General features: G+C 32.6%; 1 protein-coding gene across 4 annotated transcripts in view; it reads left to right on the forward strand.

The window, feature by feature from the left end:
- Positions 1 to 21,788, forward strand: part of LOC135210060 (phosphatidylinositol 3,4,5-trisphosphate 3-phosphatase and dual-specificity protein phosphatase PTEN-like) — an 81,551-nt gene extending 59,763 nt beyond the window's left edge. For 2 of the 4 annotated variants that reach the window (XR_010313444.1, XM_064242856.1), the window contains one exon: positions 16,356 to 21,788. Coding sequence is in view for 2 of the 4 variants with exons in the window: in XM_064242856.1 (XP_064098926.1) it covers positions 16,356 to 16,375 (20 nt within the window). In the remaining 2 variants the exon portion in view is untranslated. The other 2 variants (XR_010313445.1, XM_064242855.1) reach the window with 2 other exon arrangements.
- Positions 21,789 to 22,283: the final 495 nt, after the last annotated feature.

Genomic DNA, 22,283 nt, shown 5'->3' on the forward strand with positions numbered 1-22,283 from the left:
ATATATATACCCATATATATAATTATATATACGTATATATCTATATATACATATTGGTAATGGATATTATCTATACATAATATATATATATATACATATATATATATATATAATACCATATATATCTATATATCTATATATATATTATATATAATATATATTATAGTATATTCTTATAATATATATATATATATATATATATTCTATATACATATAATATACATTATATATACATAATTATATACATATCTATATAATATATATATTATATATATATATATTATTGACATATTAGTACATATTGTATTCATATATATAATTATATATAATATATACTATATCTATTATATACATATATATAATAATATATCTAATATCTATATACACACACATATATATATATATATATATATATATATATATATACACACATATACATATATATATATTATATATATATATATATATATATATATATATATATATATATATATATATATATATATATATATATATATATATATATAAATAAAATTTGAGAAGTAGCCTGGTTAGAAGGTAATCTCAGCTTCAAGATAAATTGAAAGGCTAGGACAAGCCAAAACTTCCTCATAAACTACACCTTATTTGGCTACAGTCTTTATGTTGAGACAGATTCATACTTAACTCTGATAAAATAAATAAAAGTACAAAATATTGCTTATAGTTCAAACATAAGATTTGCGATAGAACTAGAATGCAAAAATTAAAAAAGAATGTATACATAATATCAAAATTTCATAGAATAGCTGAACGAGTATACATAATGGATTTACCTGATATCTTTTTTGTCTATAGTTCCCTCTGAATAATATTTTTAAAATTTTCAAGAGAAGCATGAGTTTTAATGATTAGTAAGAACATTGTTAAGGTACTCTAGTTAATGCTGCCAATGCCCTTATGATCTTAGAACATGGATTACAGTTTCAGTAGAGGAGCCAAAATATACTCGATGGTACTTTGAACACTCGTATTTGTAAACGATTCCTGATTCTGGAGAAAGTGATAATTTATTCTGTGATTGAGAAGATTTGAAATTTGCATTTGTAGAATGTCACTGAAGGAGTGGTTTGGAAAAAATATTTTAAAAAGGAAATTTCCCTTAGTCACTTTAGCTCCAAATAGATTAGGATATATACTTTAAAAAGAGATTCTTAGCTTGTTAAAACAGCATGCAGTATCTAAAACTTTCAGTAAAGAAGGATTTTATGATAAATTTTTTTTATATGTAATAAGAAGATGAATATTATTCATGTCCGTTTTAGGACCAAAAGGCATTTTAAACTTTCCTACAGACACTCAGTCAGTGATATTCTACATCAGTTACTAATTATGAAAGTTATAAGTTGTTAAAAAAAAAAAATTCTCCACTCACTGATTCGGGAATTGAGTACCACAAATGTGACCAGCCAAAGTGCTGTTTAGTGTGTGTTGGCTCCAAATATAACAAATTCCATGATTACAAGGAGGCTAGTGTAGAAATGAAAGACATCTGCTGCATCATTTGTAAGTTTTCATATAGGACAACTGCTGTGAGCTCTGTAACATTGTCTCTTGAGAATTTGAAAGTGTCGCTAGAGTTAACCGGGAGAAAAAAAATGTAGCTCAGTCCTTACATTAAAAGTTAAAATCTCTTGAAGTTGTAATATTTTTTTATATTTTTATATTGTAATTCTATTGCAAATCTTACATAAGTGGTAACATCTTTTGTATTTATTTTTATTTTAGAACTTGAAAATGAGTTATGTTTGAAACAGTTCTTAAGGCAAAGCCTGTAGCTCAGTGATGTACTATTATTAGTTAGATGTTTTGGCTATCCCATGCTCTTCATACATTACATATATATATATATATATATATATATATATATATATATATATATATAGTATATATATATATATATATATATATTATATATATATATATACTATATATATATAAAATGTGTGTATACAGTATATTGTCTTCTTGCCCTTTCTACCCACCCACTCACCATGGTTTTTCATGTAAGTCATTCTCTTTTTTATCATTTCATCAATTAGATTTAATGTAGTATTATCATGTGTCTGAGAGCTATATATTTTATTTTTTTTTATTTTGGGTAATGAAGATTTTGAGTTTGAGTCTTGTAGGTCAGGACTAAATTGAAAATTATGACATCAATTATTGTTTTTTTTCTGAGAATTTTAGTAAATTCAGCTCAACTTTAGGAACTGCAAAGCACATCAAATTAATTATGAACTCACTTCGCATTATCGCAATGTCTTGATCAGTCTGTCTCTTAAAAAATGAGCAGTATTATTGAAAAATTATTCATTCATGTTGTTGTAGTCTGAAGCCCATTTCCTTGGCAAAACTGATTACAATTTCCCCCCAGGGTTTAAGTTAAATGTTGTTGGTAGCCAAATTCAATGTTCTTGATGACAGTAATACTGTGTAAAAGTGATAATAATTAATGTATTTGAATTGAGTCTCATTTCATTAGCTTATATAACAAACCAGTCATTTATTTTCCATATATCACTCTCACTTGCCTGTTCTAGGAAAAGAGGAACCTGCTTTTCATTACATGCTTGTGATAGCAGACCACACAAGTCTTGAATGTTTCGTGACGTGTAGGGTTTTATTTTCTCTACATGATTGAGCACATTTTCATTGCTAGTTGATTGTGTGCCTAATTTGCTGTCTGTAACATCCTGTGTATAGTCTGTCTTGGTAATTCCAATATCATAGAAATTTGTTCATATAGTCCATTATATTGCATTGTCAATTTTAAAAATTTTTATCACAGGAGGAAGTGGCTTCTATAGTGAATATTGTCACTGTCATTCATTTACATCATAGTAGAATGGGAGAACTGTGTATGGAACATAATTTTGAAGTGACTTATGGTACTAGATAAACCTGCCAATTTTAATATTGATTAAACGTTCTGCAGTCACATTTCAATTAAATGTATGTTAACAGATATGTGTTCCCAATATACGAATTGTTATTGTTCTAAATAGCTCATGTATTTGGTGTAATTCAATTCTGTCCCTCCCTCCCTCCCTCCCTCCTTCCTGGTCAGTCCAGTCCAGTCCAGTGATTTGCGATGGAAATTGTGCTAACAGATTACTACTTTGTCTTTGTTGTAGTTGTTGTTCTTTGTCAGTTCTTATAGGAGCTGAAATTGTTTCCTGAATTTTCATAGCACATTCATTGTTTATTTATTTAATCTTCATTATATGTCATTCTTATTGTTATGGGAGACGAAAAAAGATATCAAAGGGTTTGTAACAAATCAGTACAAGATGTTATTGTAAATATAATGTACTTTTAAGTATACAGTGAGTTACATGCATATTTGCTCGATTGTTTCTGCTCCCTTATGAAGATTTATATAGAACATTTATTGAAATACAGTTTTGATAGAGACAAAATTGTACATTTTGCTCCTGATAACTTTTTGATTAACTGATTTTGACAACTTTTCTTTCTAAATGGATTCTTGAAGACTTCAGTTTACTGCATAGGTTCTGTTTGATTTTCAACATAAGTCTTTCTTTATAACTGCATTTATAATTACATGCCTGTAATATATTATAAGGAAATTGTAAGTGTAGCTTTGGAATATCCATGTTTTACAAATTAGTTGAAGTATCAAATATTGCATGTTAGCTTATGACTTTCCCCTTGAGATTTTTGTCACGTTTCACTTTGTATTGTAGAAATGACGGACTTTGTAGAAATTTTTCATTTCAGTTGAGACAAGGTATTCTTATTGATTATATTACAAAGGCTGCACTGCAGTTACAAATGTATGGAAAAATGACTACATTCATGAAGCTGATGATCATGAAGGTTTTCCATACCATATAGTTCGTGTTCTTTCACTACTAAATATTTGAAAATACGTCTACTCGTAACACTGGACAATGACATAAAAAGAATTTTTTTTGAAGTAAGCACAGCAAAATTCTTTTGATATGGTGACTACAGTCAATCTTACCAAATAGAGTACGGTATGCATAACTAATTTTGTATAAAAAACAAACCTCTTATTTTACTAATGTGATACTTTATGATATGGTGCTATGTTAGCTGAGAACTGAGGCATCAGTGAGCAAAAAAAAGTTTTGAGATTCCTTCCCTTTACTGGAAAGAGCCCCTAGCCCACTACTACATCTCTTCAGTTTGACTTTTTTCTACATTGTCAGGGTTTGCAAGCAGTCTTCAATTTTGTGATGTTGGAATAATTTAAAAGGTTGTGATAACATGAAAAGTAAATTATGTTGGTGGGACTCCTTTTGGACTAAGGATAGGTATGGTGATAAGTTGCCATTACTTCATCACCATCATTATCATCACTATTAGTATATGACCAGAAACCCATACATGAAAATTATGAAACCAGATAGTGTCTACTACTGATTAAGTAATGAACATATTGATGCTCAAGTGGTTAGTACCATGACTTGTTCCCGAGGCACTTTTTCTAGTAGGTGTGAAGTTGTTCAGGTAGCTTCATCATCGGTTTTTCTTGGCAGCATAGCATAAGTGGATAAGGGTGGTGCATTTTAAGGGCCAGTTAATTATTTGAGATACTTGATTTCCTTCTATGTTTTTTAGGACTGCCATAGAATATCTACCTATATGCATCCTAATCAATATAGGCCCTAGTGAAAGTTATTTATTACTGTGACATTTAGAGTATGTCCATTATATTTTCATTTCTTTTCAAACTGAGCAAACGTTCTTATAAAACAGACCTAAAAATCCATCAACTTTCAAGGCTAGTTCCTAGTTATTTATCCAAAGAATGAAAGAACAAAGACCAGTATTGTTGGGCAGTGTGAGAACTAAAATGAAACCTTGCACTGAAGAACAATAAACCAAGAAGAAAACAACATTAAATGAAGGTGGAAGTTAAAATGAATATAAAAGAGGAGATGAAGTAACTCAACACCTTTAATTTCTTTAAGTACTGTAGAATTTCTAACCATTGATAAAAATACACATTGTAACTCGTGGTTGCAACGCATTCCTTGTAAAATCACATGACGAAATAGGGGATAAAACATACAATTGCCAATAAGTGCATTTAGACAATTCATTAGAAACAGACTTAGAATCTCATGTTAAGAGAAGAACTATCATATACAACTTGGAAAGCTTAATGATCTACCTTAATTGTTGCTGTACACCACAACTACACTATTTAAAGGAAATGAAATTTTCATTTAAATTTAAAATAATGTTCAGAAAAAATTCAAACAAAAGAAAAAGTTTAACAGAATAATCTCAAACTGTTAACAAAATATTCAAACAAAATAATCTCGAAATACAAAGCTCATGAAAGAAACTTCACCAAAATGACAACAAGCTGTCATTACGTCATTAAAAAAACATGGAATGTTTCTAGCAAATTATCAAATTAATGAGCAGTATCTTTTTAAGTCCTCAAAATATTGAAAATATGTTAACTCAAGTATATGGTAGTACAAAAATATAATCAAGTTAGTGTTAACTCAAGAATATGTTAGTAAAAAAATATAATCAAGTAAGTGTCACTTTGAAGACTATTCATAGATTTTGATAGAGGAAAGTAATTACAGTACAGTATTGCATTTCTATGGATATGCAACAGGCATATGATTCTACGTGAAGGAACATTATTTTAAAAGTGCTGCATACTCATGGTGTTGCAAGGCAATCTGTTGTGGCAGTCATTAATACAAAAAAATTACACTTTGGAAATGGCATTGAAGTACTCAAAATTTATAGTTTGAAAAGCTAAGCAGACATTAGGGGAAATAAAGATTCTGATAAAGCAGTCAAATCAGTAATGATTACAACCAAATCACCTTGGATAAAAATTGCAGCCCCAAAAAGACTGTTACATCACTGAATTTAATTGTGATGAAGAAACATCAGGACAAAATTAAAAGTAACAAGGGTTCTTATTATTATATCAAGTGACATTTCTCTGCTACCTATACTATTGTACTAAAGGCACTAGAAACCACATACATCTGAATCTGTCTCTGTAGCCAAGATCACCTGCATAAAGAAATTTATATATAAATTTAGTATGCAAGATGATTTTCCTTTTAAGGCCACCCGAAAGCTGCCAAGACTGACCTTTGGTAGAGTTAGTTAGAACCCTTGATCTATTATTCTTTTCCTATGAGAGATTATACATTTGTGGTCCATAGGGTGTCAAGATATGAAAGCACTGTGATTAGGGGTATAGGCATTATTAGCTTTTCATTCAGGGTTCTTTAGCTTTGAAAAGGAGAGCCATGTTGTTGTATATACTAGGAACTGATACACAAGCTGAATGAAATTATGTAGTCTTTCAAAAGAAACACCTTGTATGGTTGGGGAACCAATCTTATTAATAAGTTACTATTTCTTCATGTATCAGAACATGAAGTTTTATTGTTACAAGAAAATACCCATGGGGGTAACATTTGCTGTATTGCATTTGATACTTCAACAAGAATTGTAAATTTTGTTTGGCAAGGAATTTCGTCATTAATGTCTTTTCGCTAGGTCTTAGAGGTACAGTAACTGCAAAGTATATAGTAATCATTAACTTAATGCAGTAGGGTAAGGAAATGAACATTATTAGAGAAACTGTGTACTGTATAGACTTGAATTTGGTGTCCTCTAGCTGATAATAGATGTAACAGGATTCACATGATTCAGAACTGTTTGAGTTTGTAAGCTGTAATTCTAAGTTAATGCAGGATTTCGTGATAGAAATTGGTAAAGATGTATTGTTGAAAACTGTGTATTTTAATAGGTATTGCAAACACCTCTGAGAAAGTTGTCAGAATCAGTAGCCATTCAGTTAACATTTTTGTTGGGCAGACACACTGCAAAGATTGACTTGATATTTTTTCTTTCGTAAATTTCTTCAAAACTGTATGTTTTAGGTAATACAAACTTGAGAGAGTTTTCAAGGGCAGGACAGTTTGCTCTTACATGAAGATAGCTAGAATGTGATACACTGAAAATAAGAAATTTGTTATAATTTCACAATAGATAATGTGTCAGAAATGACTGGAAACCACAAGTCATTGTGCTGAGATAGGAGAAAGATGCTGAAATATCTCATGTGTTCATATCTATCAGAGGCTTGTGTTTTTTGTGTCAAATGGCACTTTCATTGTCTTGTTTGGACAAGTTGCTGTTTTCAGTGATTGACACCACCATACTAGAGATTCAGTTCTCTACTATTTAGTGTACAAACCGCAGCTGGCGCCAAGCCAGAGTAGATGAACGATAGAATATATATATGTTTGAATACTATTACAAGCTGATCAACAGATCTTCGTTTATATCTACAAATATAAGAGTGCATAAAATTGTTGGCTTCAATCACCCACCTTGTCAAGTAAATGCAATAGAAGGGGGAAAAAGTATTTTATCATACAATAGTAAATATCTTGGTTATCATTTGTAGCAGTACAAATTAATACAGTAAATTCAAAATCATGCAGATGGCAGTATATTTGAAGTAATAGCAAGAATATTTTTTTTACTTTGTATGTGTTACAATAGGACATCTTACATACTGTATGAGGGACACTGACTCTATGATATAGTATTGGTTGCCACTGAAATGTTATCGAATCAGGAAACATCCTGTTACATATTGAGTAATAGGGGAATACTCAAAATCTATAAAATCTAATAGTGAAATATGTACGTTATATTAGTCAAATTTCCATTTACAGTTATAAAGTAAAAAAAATTTTTTGCCCCACTTGCCAGAACTGTATTGTTGTGTATTCTGTGGTACAGTGCGTATTAACTGTATAAAAAAAAAAACCTCCTCATATAAAGTATACATTAATTCTCTTTCTATGGTAATCACTCAAGACATGGTTTAAGGGTTTACTTTTCACAAGTGGCAATAAAGGTAATAAAGTCTCCTGAATTTATTCAGCAAATATCTGTCAGTGGAATGTAAATGATTGCCTGAGTAAGTTATGTCTTGGAGAAATTCAGCATCACTTACAGAATAAGAGATCACGGGGATGTGTTTACAGGTCCAAAATCCAATTGCTTCAATTGGCCAGTATTTCTTTGAAAAATAGTGTGATAAAATCCTAGTATCAAAAATGACATTCAGATAACAGTTAAAACTAGAGTATCTTTACAAATGTGCTATAAGCAAAATGGCAACACAGTTGCCCAGAATTTTGGTGAGTAGGTTGTTTAGTGCAAGAACTTGCAAAGGTAAAATGTTAGGTTTCTTCCCTTGCAGGTATAACCATATTGCCAAGGGTATTTCCTAGGATGTAGACAAAGGCTGGACTTCTTTTAATCTAGATATTTTAAATTTTTTCACTCTTTCTCTTTAACTGACATCAAACTGACAGCTACCACACAGTACTCTGTTCACATTGTCATTCCATGTTGTTTATGATGTAGAGGAAAAAATATGTATTAAATCTTGCCATCAGTGATGGGTTCAGTCTCAATGAAGTAATGCACATGTATATTCTAATTAGGTCCCCTTGCAGATTGGTAGATGTCCTAAACATAACAAATGTACGTATATATTGTGCAAGATGATAATTTTAAAAAATGTGATATAACAGGGAACCATGATGATTATAGTTTTGTATAACACCCTTAATTCAAATTAAAAACTGAATGCAGTGAGGAGGGGAGCTCTTGAACACCATAAATCTATTCTTGTGTTTGGTTCCAAGAGTCCTACCCAATGAATTTATGTTTGGCTTGAAGCTGGGAATGGGTGGAAACTGTGATACTATACTATTAACACCAATGATACTCAGGAAAATTTTAATCCTTGACAGTGCTAATGTTATTTACTGTGATTCTTTGAGTGCACTTCAATCTCTGAATTTTAATTCAAAACACCAACTTGTGATATCCAAACTTAAATCTGAAATTAAACAAAGCTGACAGACTAAGTTTAATATAGCAGCTTCTTAAAGATGAACAATGAGAGGCTTTTACAACTGTTGAAATAAATCTGCAGTTCTTGAATCCTTATTTGAGGAGCAGACAGTCAGTAAGGGATGGTTTAATGTCATGAATGTTGATCAGTCTGCTTGAAAAACACAGTAATGCACTTGGATATATAGCAACAAGATGGAAATCTTGGGTATTGGATGAGATGTGAGATACAATAAAGAATAACTAAAGCAAAGGGTAAAAGTAGAAAAATCTCAAGATAAACAACTCGGGTACAAGTAACAATCCAGAATACTAATGTTTTTTACCACAAAAAAAGTTTTCGAACCCCACCACAAAACTCAAAGGGTTATGTACATTTTCTAAAACAAGATTATTACCCAACCCCACTACTTATAATCTGCCCGCATTGTAGGTCTCTCTCTCAGGTTAAGACCGAAGGTTTGTTCTGCATATGAACAAATGATAAATTTTTAATCAATTTGTAGTTTTCATAGCTAACAAACCTGAGGTCTTAACGTTTTACTGCCCACCTCTAGTCGTCCCTCTCTTTTGTCATATATCCTGGGTTGGGGAAGACTGAACTCGTCACGAAGTACGGTACGTGGTCTCTGGCCAGCTATCACCTCGTATGCGCAGGAGTTGCCAGATCTCACAGATTCCTTGCTTTACAATCTTTGATTGTTTTTAACCGGTTACCAGCTGACGCTTGGAAATTATCCTATTGTTAAGACCGAAGGTTTGTTAGCTATGAAAAATACAAATTGAATAAAAATTTGGCATTTTTTTTAAACTCATCTGTTTTGCAATATTCACTTTAGGAAGGATCAAGCTGCTGACAACTAGAGTGGTAAATTGTGACCCACATGTATCTCCTGCAAGTTCCTAGTGATTGATATGACAATCAGAACTTGAGTTACTGAAGGAGTCATGTTCAGAGACAGAAACCCTAGTAGTACATAAAATAACACCTACGATGTGGATTCAGAACCCAGGAACGCTTACATGTTGTGCTAAGGTCAAACAGGACAGCCAAAGACTGGAAGACCCATACTGCTAAGTATACCCCTCTTCTAGGCTAGAAGACAACTGATCTGCATTGCTTGAGTAAAGTCCCTTTTTTTCTAATTAACAATCAACAAACTTCCTTCAAGTCAATAAATAATTTTATTTTAGACAAAAATAGAGGTGACCTTAAAAGCTCAATGTCTGCAGTTGAGTTAATAACAGCATTATCAGCAGTAGTGTTCCCCCACCTAAGAGACAACCACTTACACAGTAGTACATCAAAACAAGAAAAAGGATTGCCATATTACTCCAGAGATAGTGGAAACAAACACATCAAAACAGATAGGATTGACAATCCATGGTGGAGTACAAGAGAGCGATATAGCAGAGAGATTGAAAATTATGAGGATTCCTGAAATACCTTACCCCTGATGAGTAAGATAGAGGGAGAGAGAGATATGAAGACAGTTAAATTTACCTTTTCAAGTTCCATACGCAGAATTGAACCTGACTGCATAGATGTTTTACACTCCTGTTTTCTGCTGAGTACAACTGTAAACACTTCTTACGGCATTCAGCAAGATAAAGGTCAATTTTGCCTGTCTTATACCTAATTAGACCATACGACTACCAACGGCATTCAGCAAGATAAAGGTCAATTTTGCCTGTCTTATACCTAATTAGACCATACGACTACCAATGAAACATTATACTGATCATACGACTACCAATGAAACATTATACTGATCATACGACTACCAATGAAACACTATACTATGCATATTCTGTAGCAGTCCCAAGTTATAAATTACTAAGTAGTTGCTAACCAGGAGAGATATAATGGAAAATACAGTATCAGGTAAAGAACTACAAGTACTCTTTATCCCCAAATGGTGAACTTGTCAGTTTTCTCTGATCTTATCCAATTAGCCTCATTTGTCACAGATATCTAAATGATTTGATACAGCAGACCCCCATATTCACGGGGAAGGGTACCCCCCCATGAATAGCTAAAATCCGTTAATACTTAAATCCATTCTAAAAACTTAGAACTGCCTATTTTGATAGTTAAAACCAAAGAACCCTCTAAAAATGCTTATACCTGAGTATTTTAATAGTTTTATTTTAAAAAAGTACATTTAGTAGTCAGAAAAACTATATGAAAATACAGTAATTTGTGAATATTTCTTGGTGAAAAATACTGTGAATAGTCTAATTTTCCACGAATAACGGGTATATATATGGTCCGTAGAAAAATCTGCGAGTAGTGGGGGTCGACTATATATATGTTGTATACTAAACCCCTTTTCTCTGAGACTGATTACATACATGCCTTTTCATAGCTATATGAGCATTGTGTACTATATCTATGTCTCACAGACTTGTGTGCCATGCATATTTGGTGAGATAGCAGCAAGTACATCAGTTTAACAAATTTAACTGATTACAGGCAGTCCCCAGTTATCGACGGGGTTCTGTTCTTGGTGGGGTGCTGATAAACGAAAACCACCATTAACCGAAACTTGACGAATTACGACACCGATAACCAGGTCATGGCACCTCTGTTAGGTAAACTATGGTGCCATAACTTTGTTATTGATAAGGCGCCGATACCCAAAACTTGGTGTGTTATGGCACGATAAACCACAGATTTTATACGCTAGACAAGCACCTTAAAACCGATTGCCATTAACCAAGTCCGTCGATAACCGGGGACTGCCTGTATACTTACTTATCTTGCTATCAGTTGTACATATAGTAATGGGTTAAAACTCATAAGTGATAGGGACCACAACCCCAGGAATAGCTAAAATCCACAAATACTTGACACCACTAAAAATGCTTATAACCCTATTTTAATAGTTTTATCATGAAAAATGTATTTAGTCACAAAAATAATATGAAAAGACAATAATTATTAAATTTTCTCTGAAAAATTCCGTGAATAGGTGAAGTGGCGCATCCAGAACCATGAATAGGCAGGGGTCGAATGTATATTATGTAAGTATCAAATAAATAGGATTTCCAATATATCAGTTTGCATTTGACATAGGATGTAGATGACAGAAACTGTTTTCAGTGGCTTGAAAGTTATTATCATCTTTGTTAGAAACTGAACTTTTATCATTTTTGCTTTACGTATTGCCTTATACAGGCAGTCCCTGGTTATCGGCGGACTCGGTTATCGTCGATCTGGTTTTATGGCGCTTGTCTTTTTTGGCACCATAATGTGCCTACTTCCAATTATCAGCACCAATAATAGAGTTATGGCGCTAATATGTCCCTAACAGTGGTGCCAATAACCTGTCATCGGCGGCATAAATTGTTGATTTTCTGTTATCTGTGATTTTCACTTATCAAGCTGCCGGAATGGAACCCCTGCCGATAAATGGGGACTGCAAGTATTCATCATTATTAGTGAAAATATAATTTGCCTCATTCATCATTATGCTTAATTTTCAAGTGTAAAAGTTGTATAATTATCTGTGGTTATCTACTGAAGAGTAATATGTACAAATATTCAGGATAGTACTTACCTTATCACCAAGGATTTCGTATGCCATGATACCTGTAAAAAAAGAATTGTCATCAATTACTGTTTTGAACATTAACATATGAATTTCTGATTCACATTATGTATGTAATATTAAAATGGATTGTAATACTGCAGTGCCAATTCATTATTATCATTACATTAATAATCCACTTCCTTGAAGGCAAAATGGTTCTCTCCATAACTCTCACATGACTTTCACACTTTAACTGAATAAATGATATAATGCGTAAATGACAGAGTGTATACGTGCATTAATGAGAATACACAGCAAAGGAAAACAGGAATTAATGATGACTGACATTAAAGAAATTAGCTTAAAATAATTAGCTGCTATTTTCAATAACCATTACCAAGTCCTTGGACCTCTTTTACTACTTCTGCTTTACTGAGACAAGGTTTCCCAGCAACTTGACTTCTCTCTCAAAGGATTTGCATTAAATACAATACGTATATTATATTATTTTTTGTAATTTCTCTTTAGGGCTTCCAATACTTTACATATCCTTAATTGTAGCCCCAATGATGGTGATGGTGTCTGAATACACAAAATCAATCATTAAAGAGGCCAACACTGACATCTTCACTTCCATGTGATGGTTTCAGTCACCTGTAGCTGCTTAGATCCCCCCAGGTCTATGGGTACTCCAGTTGGGTCTGATTAAAACAGGGCAAGCTGTCCACGAGTTCCCTGCTCGTGCAAAATATATTGTAAACCACAAGCAGACAAAAATGGAATTTTGACTTATCCACAACCAATTCTAAGTTGGTCACAGTTGTGCAGTGAGGTTGAGCCTAAGTACTAATAGTGTCACTAGCCTAAGAAATTGACAAATTCTGTCTTGTTAATTGAATTATCATATCAAAGACAATGTCTGGTTCAGTCACAACTGTAGACTGACATATTAGAGGAAACAGGAAGCCTGTAACCTGTAGAAAAGGAACTGATCTGATTTGAAATGGAGTAATTGTACCCAACTACGAGCTGTGGATCAGAAAGAAACACCTCTGGTATAACTCAGGAAGAAATGGCAAGCTTCTTGACTGTTCCTTTCCTCCCCTACTCAAAACTGGTTGCTGTGTCATTGTCACTTTTTTTCCTGAAGCTGAACTGACTAGTTTAGCATTTAGGTCGAGCAACATTGAGAATCTTTCAGTTAAATTGTGATGCTTATGTGGGTATAGACCCCAATTGTATTTAACCTTTGCTTGTTTGTGAAAACTGCTGATTATTCTGCTCAAGATTTGCCTGTTATTTTTCTAAGTTAATAGGAATACTAGGTTCTTTTTGCACTCTTTGAAAAATAAGTAATGTTACTCTATTAGGTACTGTGATTGAGGTAGCTCTAACCCTGCTGAGTACCATCCAATTTGAGTGACTCATATTATCTAGCTTTTGCATGTCTGTTAGTTAAAAGTCTGAATGTCCTAGTTCAGAGTTGGTTTTCATAAGGGCCTGGATGCTTGTAATGATTCTTTTAATTTCCAGAGTTGTACTGAAATCCTTGGATTCTGGTCATGAAGTTTGCATAATAGGTCTTTTCTACTTTTTATGTAAATCATAAGATTTTGGTTTAAAATGACATACTACTAGGGTACTTCTGATATATGGTTTTATTATCAAAACATGCTTCTTGTCCAAGTAATGTTTTTCTTGTTGCATTGTTTCCACCTCCTAAGTGCTGACCTGTGGTTGCTGAATCTTATGAGATTCTGCTAAAATTGGTTTTTGGTGCAAATTATTGGGGACCAAGTAAACTATATCAGAACCTAAGCATTAATTGTTAGTGTGTATAGGATACTGGATTGAATGCCCCCCCTTCCCCCAACTCAGCCCAACCAAGAACTTTCTATTGACAAGTTCTTAAACTACAAGCTGCTCACTTAAAATTTCAGATGTAATTCTTGATTGTACATTTTTATTTTTGAGAAACATCTCGTCTATGTTTTTCAGTGGTAAAAAGTCATTATACTATGAAAGTACACTGTTGAACAAAAATGAGTTCTAATACATTTCTAATGCTTTGTCTTTATATTAATCTCTGACACCATCTTTCACTTAGCCTATCATGAGTGCTGCATAGTTATTTCATGATTCTGATCGGTTTTATGTATTCAAATCTCTCGAATTGTCAAAACATTGGGCAGTGTTTGGTGATTTGGTTCACCTACAACATGAATACTTCACTGGTTGTGTCCTCACTGGTTTTGGTCCCATTTACAGGGAAACCACTCATGTCTGGCAAGCACTGCCCAGTACTGTGGACATGGCCCCATGTTTTTAAAAATATTGCACCGATGTGAAGTGTAACTTTCAAATTTTAAATATGCAAATGAGATGTTTCGCATGATTGTACCCTGATAACAATAATATCTATAGAAATATCTGTACTGAAACTTTGGTTTTTTCTCTTATCTTGAGGAAGACTTACAGTATAAAGTTACTTTGTAATGCTTTCTATATGTTTGACTAGTAATTTAGGTATATGCAAGATAACTGGCGTAGCAACAAGCACTGATGTTTTGCCAGAAAATTTAATTTTTTTAACATTTACTTTACAATATATTAATAATAATTATGGCAATTTGTTTACAATACAGTATTGCCAATGAAGATAATATTGTTGGTGATAACTGAAATACCATATGTTAAAATATTAATTTTGCAATAATTGTAATATTGATGAAATTAAGTGTTGTATCATTGATGACATGAGATCATAGGAATACTAACTCAACTTCAAGTATCATATGAGGCTTTCAAAATGCCCTTTTCATAGCTGCCTGCTGTCCACTACAAGGCCAAGGCAATGCGTACGCTGCAGCGTCACCCGAATGACATTCCGCTTATACAATAATATATCTGGTTTAGTTTTTGAGGATTCATTTACCACAACTTGTTGATTGATGCAGCAACCACACTCAAGGTGAGTCTACTGTACCCATTGTGTACAGTATGGTGTTACGGTACTCTTGCTTCTGCCAAGAGAACACTCGGCACGAGAGAATGTGTATTAACCCCGACTTCCAGCTTGTATAGTGTTCTTTATTGTATTAATAGCAGGAATGGGTGACAGTGGTTGCTTTCAAGGCAACAGATTTATGGTTACAGCTGTTGAGGAATGAAGGTGTGATTACCACAAACATACGAATGTTGTTCTGTGCTACATTGTTTGTATTTTATCACCAGCATGGATTTTATCTGTGTTTTACCCGACTGTTTAGCAGTTTTAACCAAGTGATTGTCCATATCTACATTAAACTACTCTATTGTCGATACATAAGAATCCCAATGCCTGAATTTGCTTCATAACAAATCGTGTACTGTTCAGCCTTTTTCTATTAACAGTGTACGTATGGTCATTTGAAAGTAATGTACATTCTGTGGTTTTGCATGTCAATTTATATGAATGTTCAATACCATTTATGTTTGTTTTATGTGCACTAACATTATCATCAACCGATTATTCATACCTATTGTTTATATACACCTACCTAGTATGAAAATCTTTGATGGTATGCTTCACATTTTTCTTCAAAACATTACACCTCTGAAAACATGGCTGGACAAGTATTAATCCATGGTTTATTTTAATTACATGTTAGTTTCAAAGCCAAGAGCTTTTGGCATGAAGTTAAGTGCTGCATGTGGCATCTATATGAGGAGTTAATCATATTCTACATGGAACAATTTTTGGCACATAAATGATCAAATTACTTTTCCAACACTTTGTGTATGACTTTGTCTTTAAACTTAAGAAACTTAACACCAGAATGGCCATAGTCATTGACTGCATACCTCTAATTTCTGCAGGTGAATCTACATATTTGTGAACCCATGAAGCTTTAGCAAGCAATTGGAAATAGAAGTACGTACCTGACCCACCGCTAAGATGTATGAAGCATTTGAAGATATGCTCATCGTCCACCATTTTTCCTCTGGTAACTGATACTCAGTCAGCTGTTATAGTTGTTTCTATAGATTAAAAGATAATACTTTCTAACTATGGCCATCCCACCCATGATTTTTGTTGTATATTCAGTAATAGGTTCAGCCTGCAGTGACAGGCCAATGTCATAAAAGAAATTTTTAAATATCATTTGTCTTACTGTTCAATGTTATAGCTTTAAATTTGTATTCCTACAATAAACTTGTACCAAAAGTAAAAGCAAAGTGTAGCAAAGCTGCATTATTATAATAATTTAAGGTTAAACAACTTTTTTACTAAATGCATTTTAGATCTACAATTATGTTACTTTTTTCTCTTTCTTTTCTGATGATCTTAGTAGTTGTACATAGATCAATTTAATTGCGGTAAGAGTTATGTACCATTGTACCATATTTTTTTCATTCAGTACAATTGTCAAGACAATTTCTTAAATTCTGAGAACTTCAGCCTTCATATTGTAATCAAACCTCTGAACATTCTGTCATCTGTAGTGACCTGTCAGAAAACCATGGGACCTTTCATCCTTGTCAACATTTATTTTTTATCACGTCCACTTTGTCACAATGGGTGTCTGCATTAATTATGAAGGATAACTTCTAATTCTCAAATCTGATTGTCCAGGAAGGTATGATTTTTACGTTGTAAAATATAAGGTACTAGAAAATGTAGTTATAGTTCTAATTACAGCAGATTTAGGACTACGTATTTCAAAAACAAATACATTGTTAAATTTGTCTCAGGTATAAGGTTGGTTCTGTTCTACAATTCCTCTATTCCCTTTGCCCTTTCTTTCATATCATCACTATTTAAAAAATTGTGTTAATTTTCAGTCATTCTTACTTAAGAAATGTTGAGACATTACAGTTTTATTAGAGTACCTTTCTAAAGATGTTAATATTATTGAAAACATATTTTAATGAAAATGTTTCCAAGAATAACAAAAGATGAACTGTAAAAACTAATACGCAGTACTGCTTTTTATATAAGGAAAGAATATTTGAATATTTCAATGCATCTTTTTGAAAAGTTTCTAAGTAACTCAGTAGCTGATACAACTGTCTTATTATATATACTATATAAAATTTTTCCATCCCCTTGAGAGACAGAGAAAGTGAAAGTTGCCCATGTTAGAGTTTCGTTCCTCATATGGCGCACTTTGATTCTTAAATCTTTCTGTCATTTGGCACCCAAAACTCATTAGATATGAAGATGGATAGAAAATAATATACTGTATGTCCTTCTGTGGCCGAAAGATAGACCTGTAGCTTATTGTTGAGGAGAGTTGATCCAACTGTACTCTTTCAATTGTCACATTTTAGCGAGAACACCATTAATGGGTATGTTTTATAACATCTTTGTTATAATAATGTCAAAGTTATTTTTTTTATCTACAGTGTACTTTTTTATTCTTTATATATGATTTATAAATGAAAACTTTTTTATGTTTGCCATTATACTTTTATTTTTGGGTTGAACTATTCAAATTGAATTGCATACTTCAACATAATTGCTTATTGCTAGATGATACAGGATGTTTAGCACTCAATGTGACCAGCTGCAAAGATTTTATTACAAATTTTATAATCTTTGCCATATTTTACATTGGCATCTGACTTTACTCAGTTGTAAAACTAAATAAGGTTATGAGGGCTTCATTATTATATAATTTCATCATGTAATTTCTCTGAAAATGTTGGATAATTACAAATGAGCGTTCTTTATTTCATGATGTGCATCAGAACTTGGAATAATTACTCTTATGAGAATTTTTCTTGGTGTAAACAAAATAATTGTGTAGTGTCAATTTTACTTAAGGAGACTAAACTGTTTTTTGTAGGCTGGAATAGAACCTAAATTAGCTTAAATTCCTTTTAGAGGCTCAGTGTGGCATTTTATTTATCTGTACTTATCGAGATCTGTAGATAAATCTATCTACAACATACACAGCACTTATTAAGCAGTTCCAAAAACAATTTTGCTGTAAAGCCACAATGTCAGGAGACAGAGTGGAAATCTCCAAAGGGAAAGTGGAGGCTTCTGAGAAATTTGGTTAAATTTGTTGACATGGTATTAATGGATGCCCCTGTATTAATGGATGGCCCTAACCACAACTATCTGTACTTGGGAAGACCTGTAAGAACCCAAGTAGTTCCAGATCCCACTTTTTGGAATCACTCAAGGGCAAAGTGCATTACTCTGAGATTTTGGGAGCTATCACATTGCCCAGCATTATCACAAGTTTGAGATGTACTTCTACATCAATTTGAGAGTGCATGTACATCCTCCAAATTGCTGGTTCTGGATAAGGAAAGAAAAGTGTGAATATTTTAAAATGAGGCTGCAAGTAGGGCAATTACAGGGCAGTCCAAATAAAAAAAAAGAAGAAGAAACACTTGAGAAAATCAGAGATGCATGGATGCCCATAGGTTATCACCATTTAATAGCAGGCAGTTTAGTAAATAGCTAGAATGTTTTCAACCTATTTCATACTTTGGGATCCAAAGTATGAAATCCTTATACAGTACAGATTTTTCATTCTGTTAATAAAGTTGCAATGTTTGTAAGCAGGCATAATTAACAATCATCCTTCACACTTGAAAAATGAAAGGGTCACCAAACACTATGGGGGAAAGTAGTCATTAAGAAATGTTACTTAATGGTAATATCACCTAAATACATACACCATACTAAAGTGTATTTAATGGTAATATCACTTAACGACATCAAACTTCAGTGTATTTTCAGCCAAGGAAAGTCAAATACTGGGAGCAAAAATAAGTATACAAACTGCTGTTTGTATATACTTCATGAAGTATACGGATCCAAGGTCATGTTACTCAGTCATAAACATGAAGATTTTTGGGATTTAGAAAACTTTTTTTTTTTTTTTTCATGTACTTCAAAAATGTTCTTCAGCCATGAAGTACGTACTTAGCTTGAAATATGATCCTACAATGTATGTGTGGGTGTTGCCTTCATAGCTTGCTTTAATATATGAGGTGTCCATGTACTGAATGAAAAAATTCAGTTTGGTTTCTGACATTACTTTAGTACCAACAGACTCTTCAGGTTCTAACTCTAATGTTTAATATCAGTACGTATCTCTTATAATTGGGTTACCTAAAGTCTTATTTCACTGTGTACATTTTATTTTGGAATAATTTCCAGTCAATTATACCCTCTGATCATGGGTTGATTGTTTGAAGGATGCATTAGTACCTGTTATTGAAATTCTTGAAGTTTCCTCTCCTCTCATAATAAAGGTTTTATTGTTACCACTAACATGTGAAGTTATAATTTAACTATGATTTTAAGAAATATAGTTATATTTCAGATTTGAACTAATTGTTCCTGTCACTTATCATGTTTTATGATAGTTCATGCCATCAGAGTAAATAGTGTGCAATAATTATTCTAAATTAGGAAATGTAAATTTGCTGGGTTTTCAGTATTTAACAGAGCCAAGCCAAGTAGGTATAAGTTTTACTTAATATTTGCTTGGATGTCATTATTATTCCTTATAAATTTTAAAGGAAATTTCCCATTGAATGTCTGAATAAGTTGAATGTACTACCATTAATTTAAAATCATTCCTCATGATAACAGTTGAAAAATTGAAATAGTGCTCTGACTCACTAATAGAAAGTTTCATAGTAACTTCTTGTATGATGTACATTTAAATTTGATTTTTATAATAAGAATTTTAGAATAGATGATTTCTATTAAAGGTATTTATTTATTTTTTAAAGTCTGCTAATATCACATGCCAGCAAATTTCTCATTTATACTGAACATCTGTAGAGTTGTTTTTATACAGTAGCTTACAGTAACCACAGCAGTGTATTGACTGACGTGCAGATTAAACTGAGGTAACTAAAGCACTAGCAACAGTGTATTGTTCGTGATGATTTCTGTTCACAAGTGTTATTGTTGGGGTAGCCTTAAATATACACTGTATGTGTTTACATATAAACATTTTAAAAATCCTGTTTTATTTGTGTTTGATGTAATCAATATTCTTACAAAGAGGTCATTTAGCATTCCACGGTAAACCATACTTAACATTTTATGTACGTATACGATTACGCTCTGTCGTCGTCAGTCTGATGTCAAGTTACATTTGTGTACACTGTTCTTATCAATAATTGCTGCCATAGTATAGGCTGCAATTGTAAAGACCCACTAAAAATTCATGTGGTGTCCTTGTTCTCTCATTCATGCTTGGTAAGGGCAAATCCATACTGTACAGGTTTATAATGAAAGAGGCATTGACACCCTCATGTATGTAACTGAAATTGTTTATCAGTTGTATGTTAGCTGCAAAGACTATTTCCACAGTCGGTGAATGTGAAACATCAGAAGGAATATCTTTTGTTTACAATGATCAGGTGCAGGAGTCAGAGATACAAAGCATGCTGTAGCAGTTAACAGAATATCTCAAGAGTGTTCAGTAACTTAGAAAGAATTAGTAATTATAATATACTGTAGTAGCTATTTTTTTATTACCTAATCTTAGTTGATTTTACATTAGAAAAGTACAAAATACTGTTAGACAGTGTAGTCTCATTCATGCATTTACCTAGTATATCTTATTGTTTTACAATATTCTCTAAAAGAAATATAATGAGGTATTTTCTTCACTGATAGAAATTATATTGGTGGTGTTTTACAACTTGGTTGATATAGTGTGGAATAAGGTCATTTGAGTGTTAAAACTCAAAATATTAGAACCAAAGAATATCTTCCTCATTACCAGTACTTTTCCTTTTACAGCTGTTGATTGTGAAATTTGTTGTTAAATTTAGACTTCTGTTATGCATATTAGGCTGTTGAGACTCCAGTTAATAAAATACTCAATGTATTTTGTGTCATAGTTATTGGGAGTGTCAGAGTTTGGAATACTCTGTAAACAAATTTTTTTTGTTAGTAATGGAATATTAATATCAAGAAATGCAGTTTCACAGCAGTTTACTGCAGTCTCATTTCTACTGTAATCCTAGAGGAACCTAATACAGATTCATTTTTGTTTCATTTGTGCTGTTATTATTATTCAAAATTTAGGATGAGTTGTGTGCACCATGTGCAGTCTTGTGAAATCAAAGTTGAAGATGATTGTAGCAATAACATTGAATGTTTAACAACTTTTGATGGTTTTTCTGTTGAATATTTGTCTATTATACAATTAATATATGTGCAGATATTAAATACATTGCTGGTAGTGTGGAATAATACAAAAATTTTTCATCACTGGATTAGAATGCTTTCAAATAAATTACTATTTTCAAAGCTTTGACCTACTCAGGTTATTGTTACTGTACCCTATTTCTTATGCTAGTTGCCAGAAACAATGGGACCATGTGAAGTTTTCTTTAAATGGTTGTTGAAGAAAAGGTATTTTTTTAGTGCAAACTCATTGATCATAAGATGCTGTACATATATCCATGCAACGCCAGTGTGTAAAAACAATCGGTCTGTCACTCAGGGCCAATGGGATGGAAAGCCAAAGCCCTTATCTGGTTCCGGCCAAGGTCGAAGATAAAGAAATTAAAAAAAGGGAGGAAAAGAAAATTTAATGAAGATGCCCGAAAAATGAAATGCTGACAGGGATGAGGTGAAATTGTGATTTCTGTGAGATGAGGTGTAATTGTGATTTCTGTGATTTATGTAAAAATAATGAAAATACTGGATGGTATATGTTCACATGATAGTCGAGAACTTAAGTATGACACCAGGATAACTAGATAGATGGATAAATGAGGAGGACTGAATGAAATGGTAAAAGCACTACCAGA

This window comes from Macrobrachium nipponense, chromosome 39 (assembly GCF_015104395.2).
Source record: "Macrobrachium nipponense isolate FS-2020 chromosome 39, ASM1510439v2, whole genome shotgun sequence".
Classification (NCBI taxonomy): Eukaryota; Metazoa; Arthropoda; class Malacostraca; order Decapoda; family Palaemonidae; genus Macrobrachium; species Macrobrachium nipponense.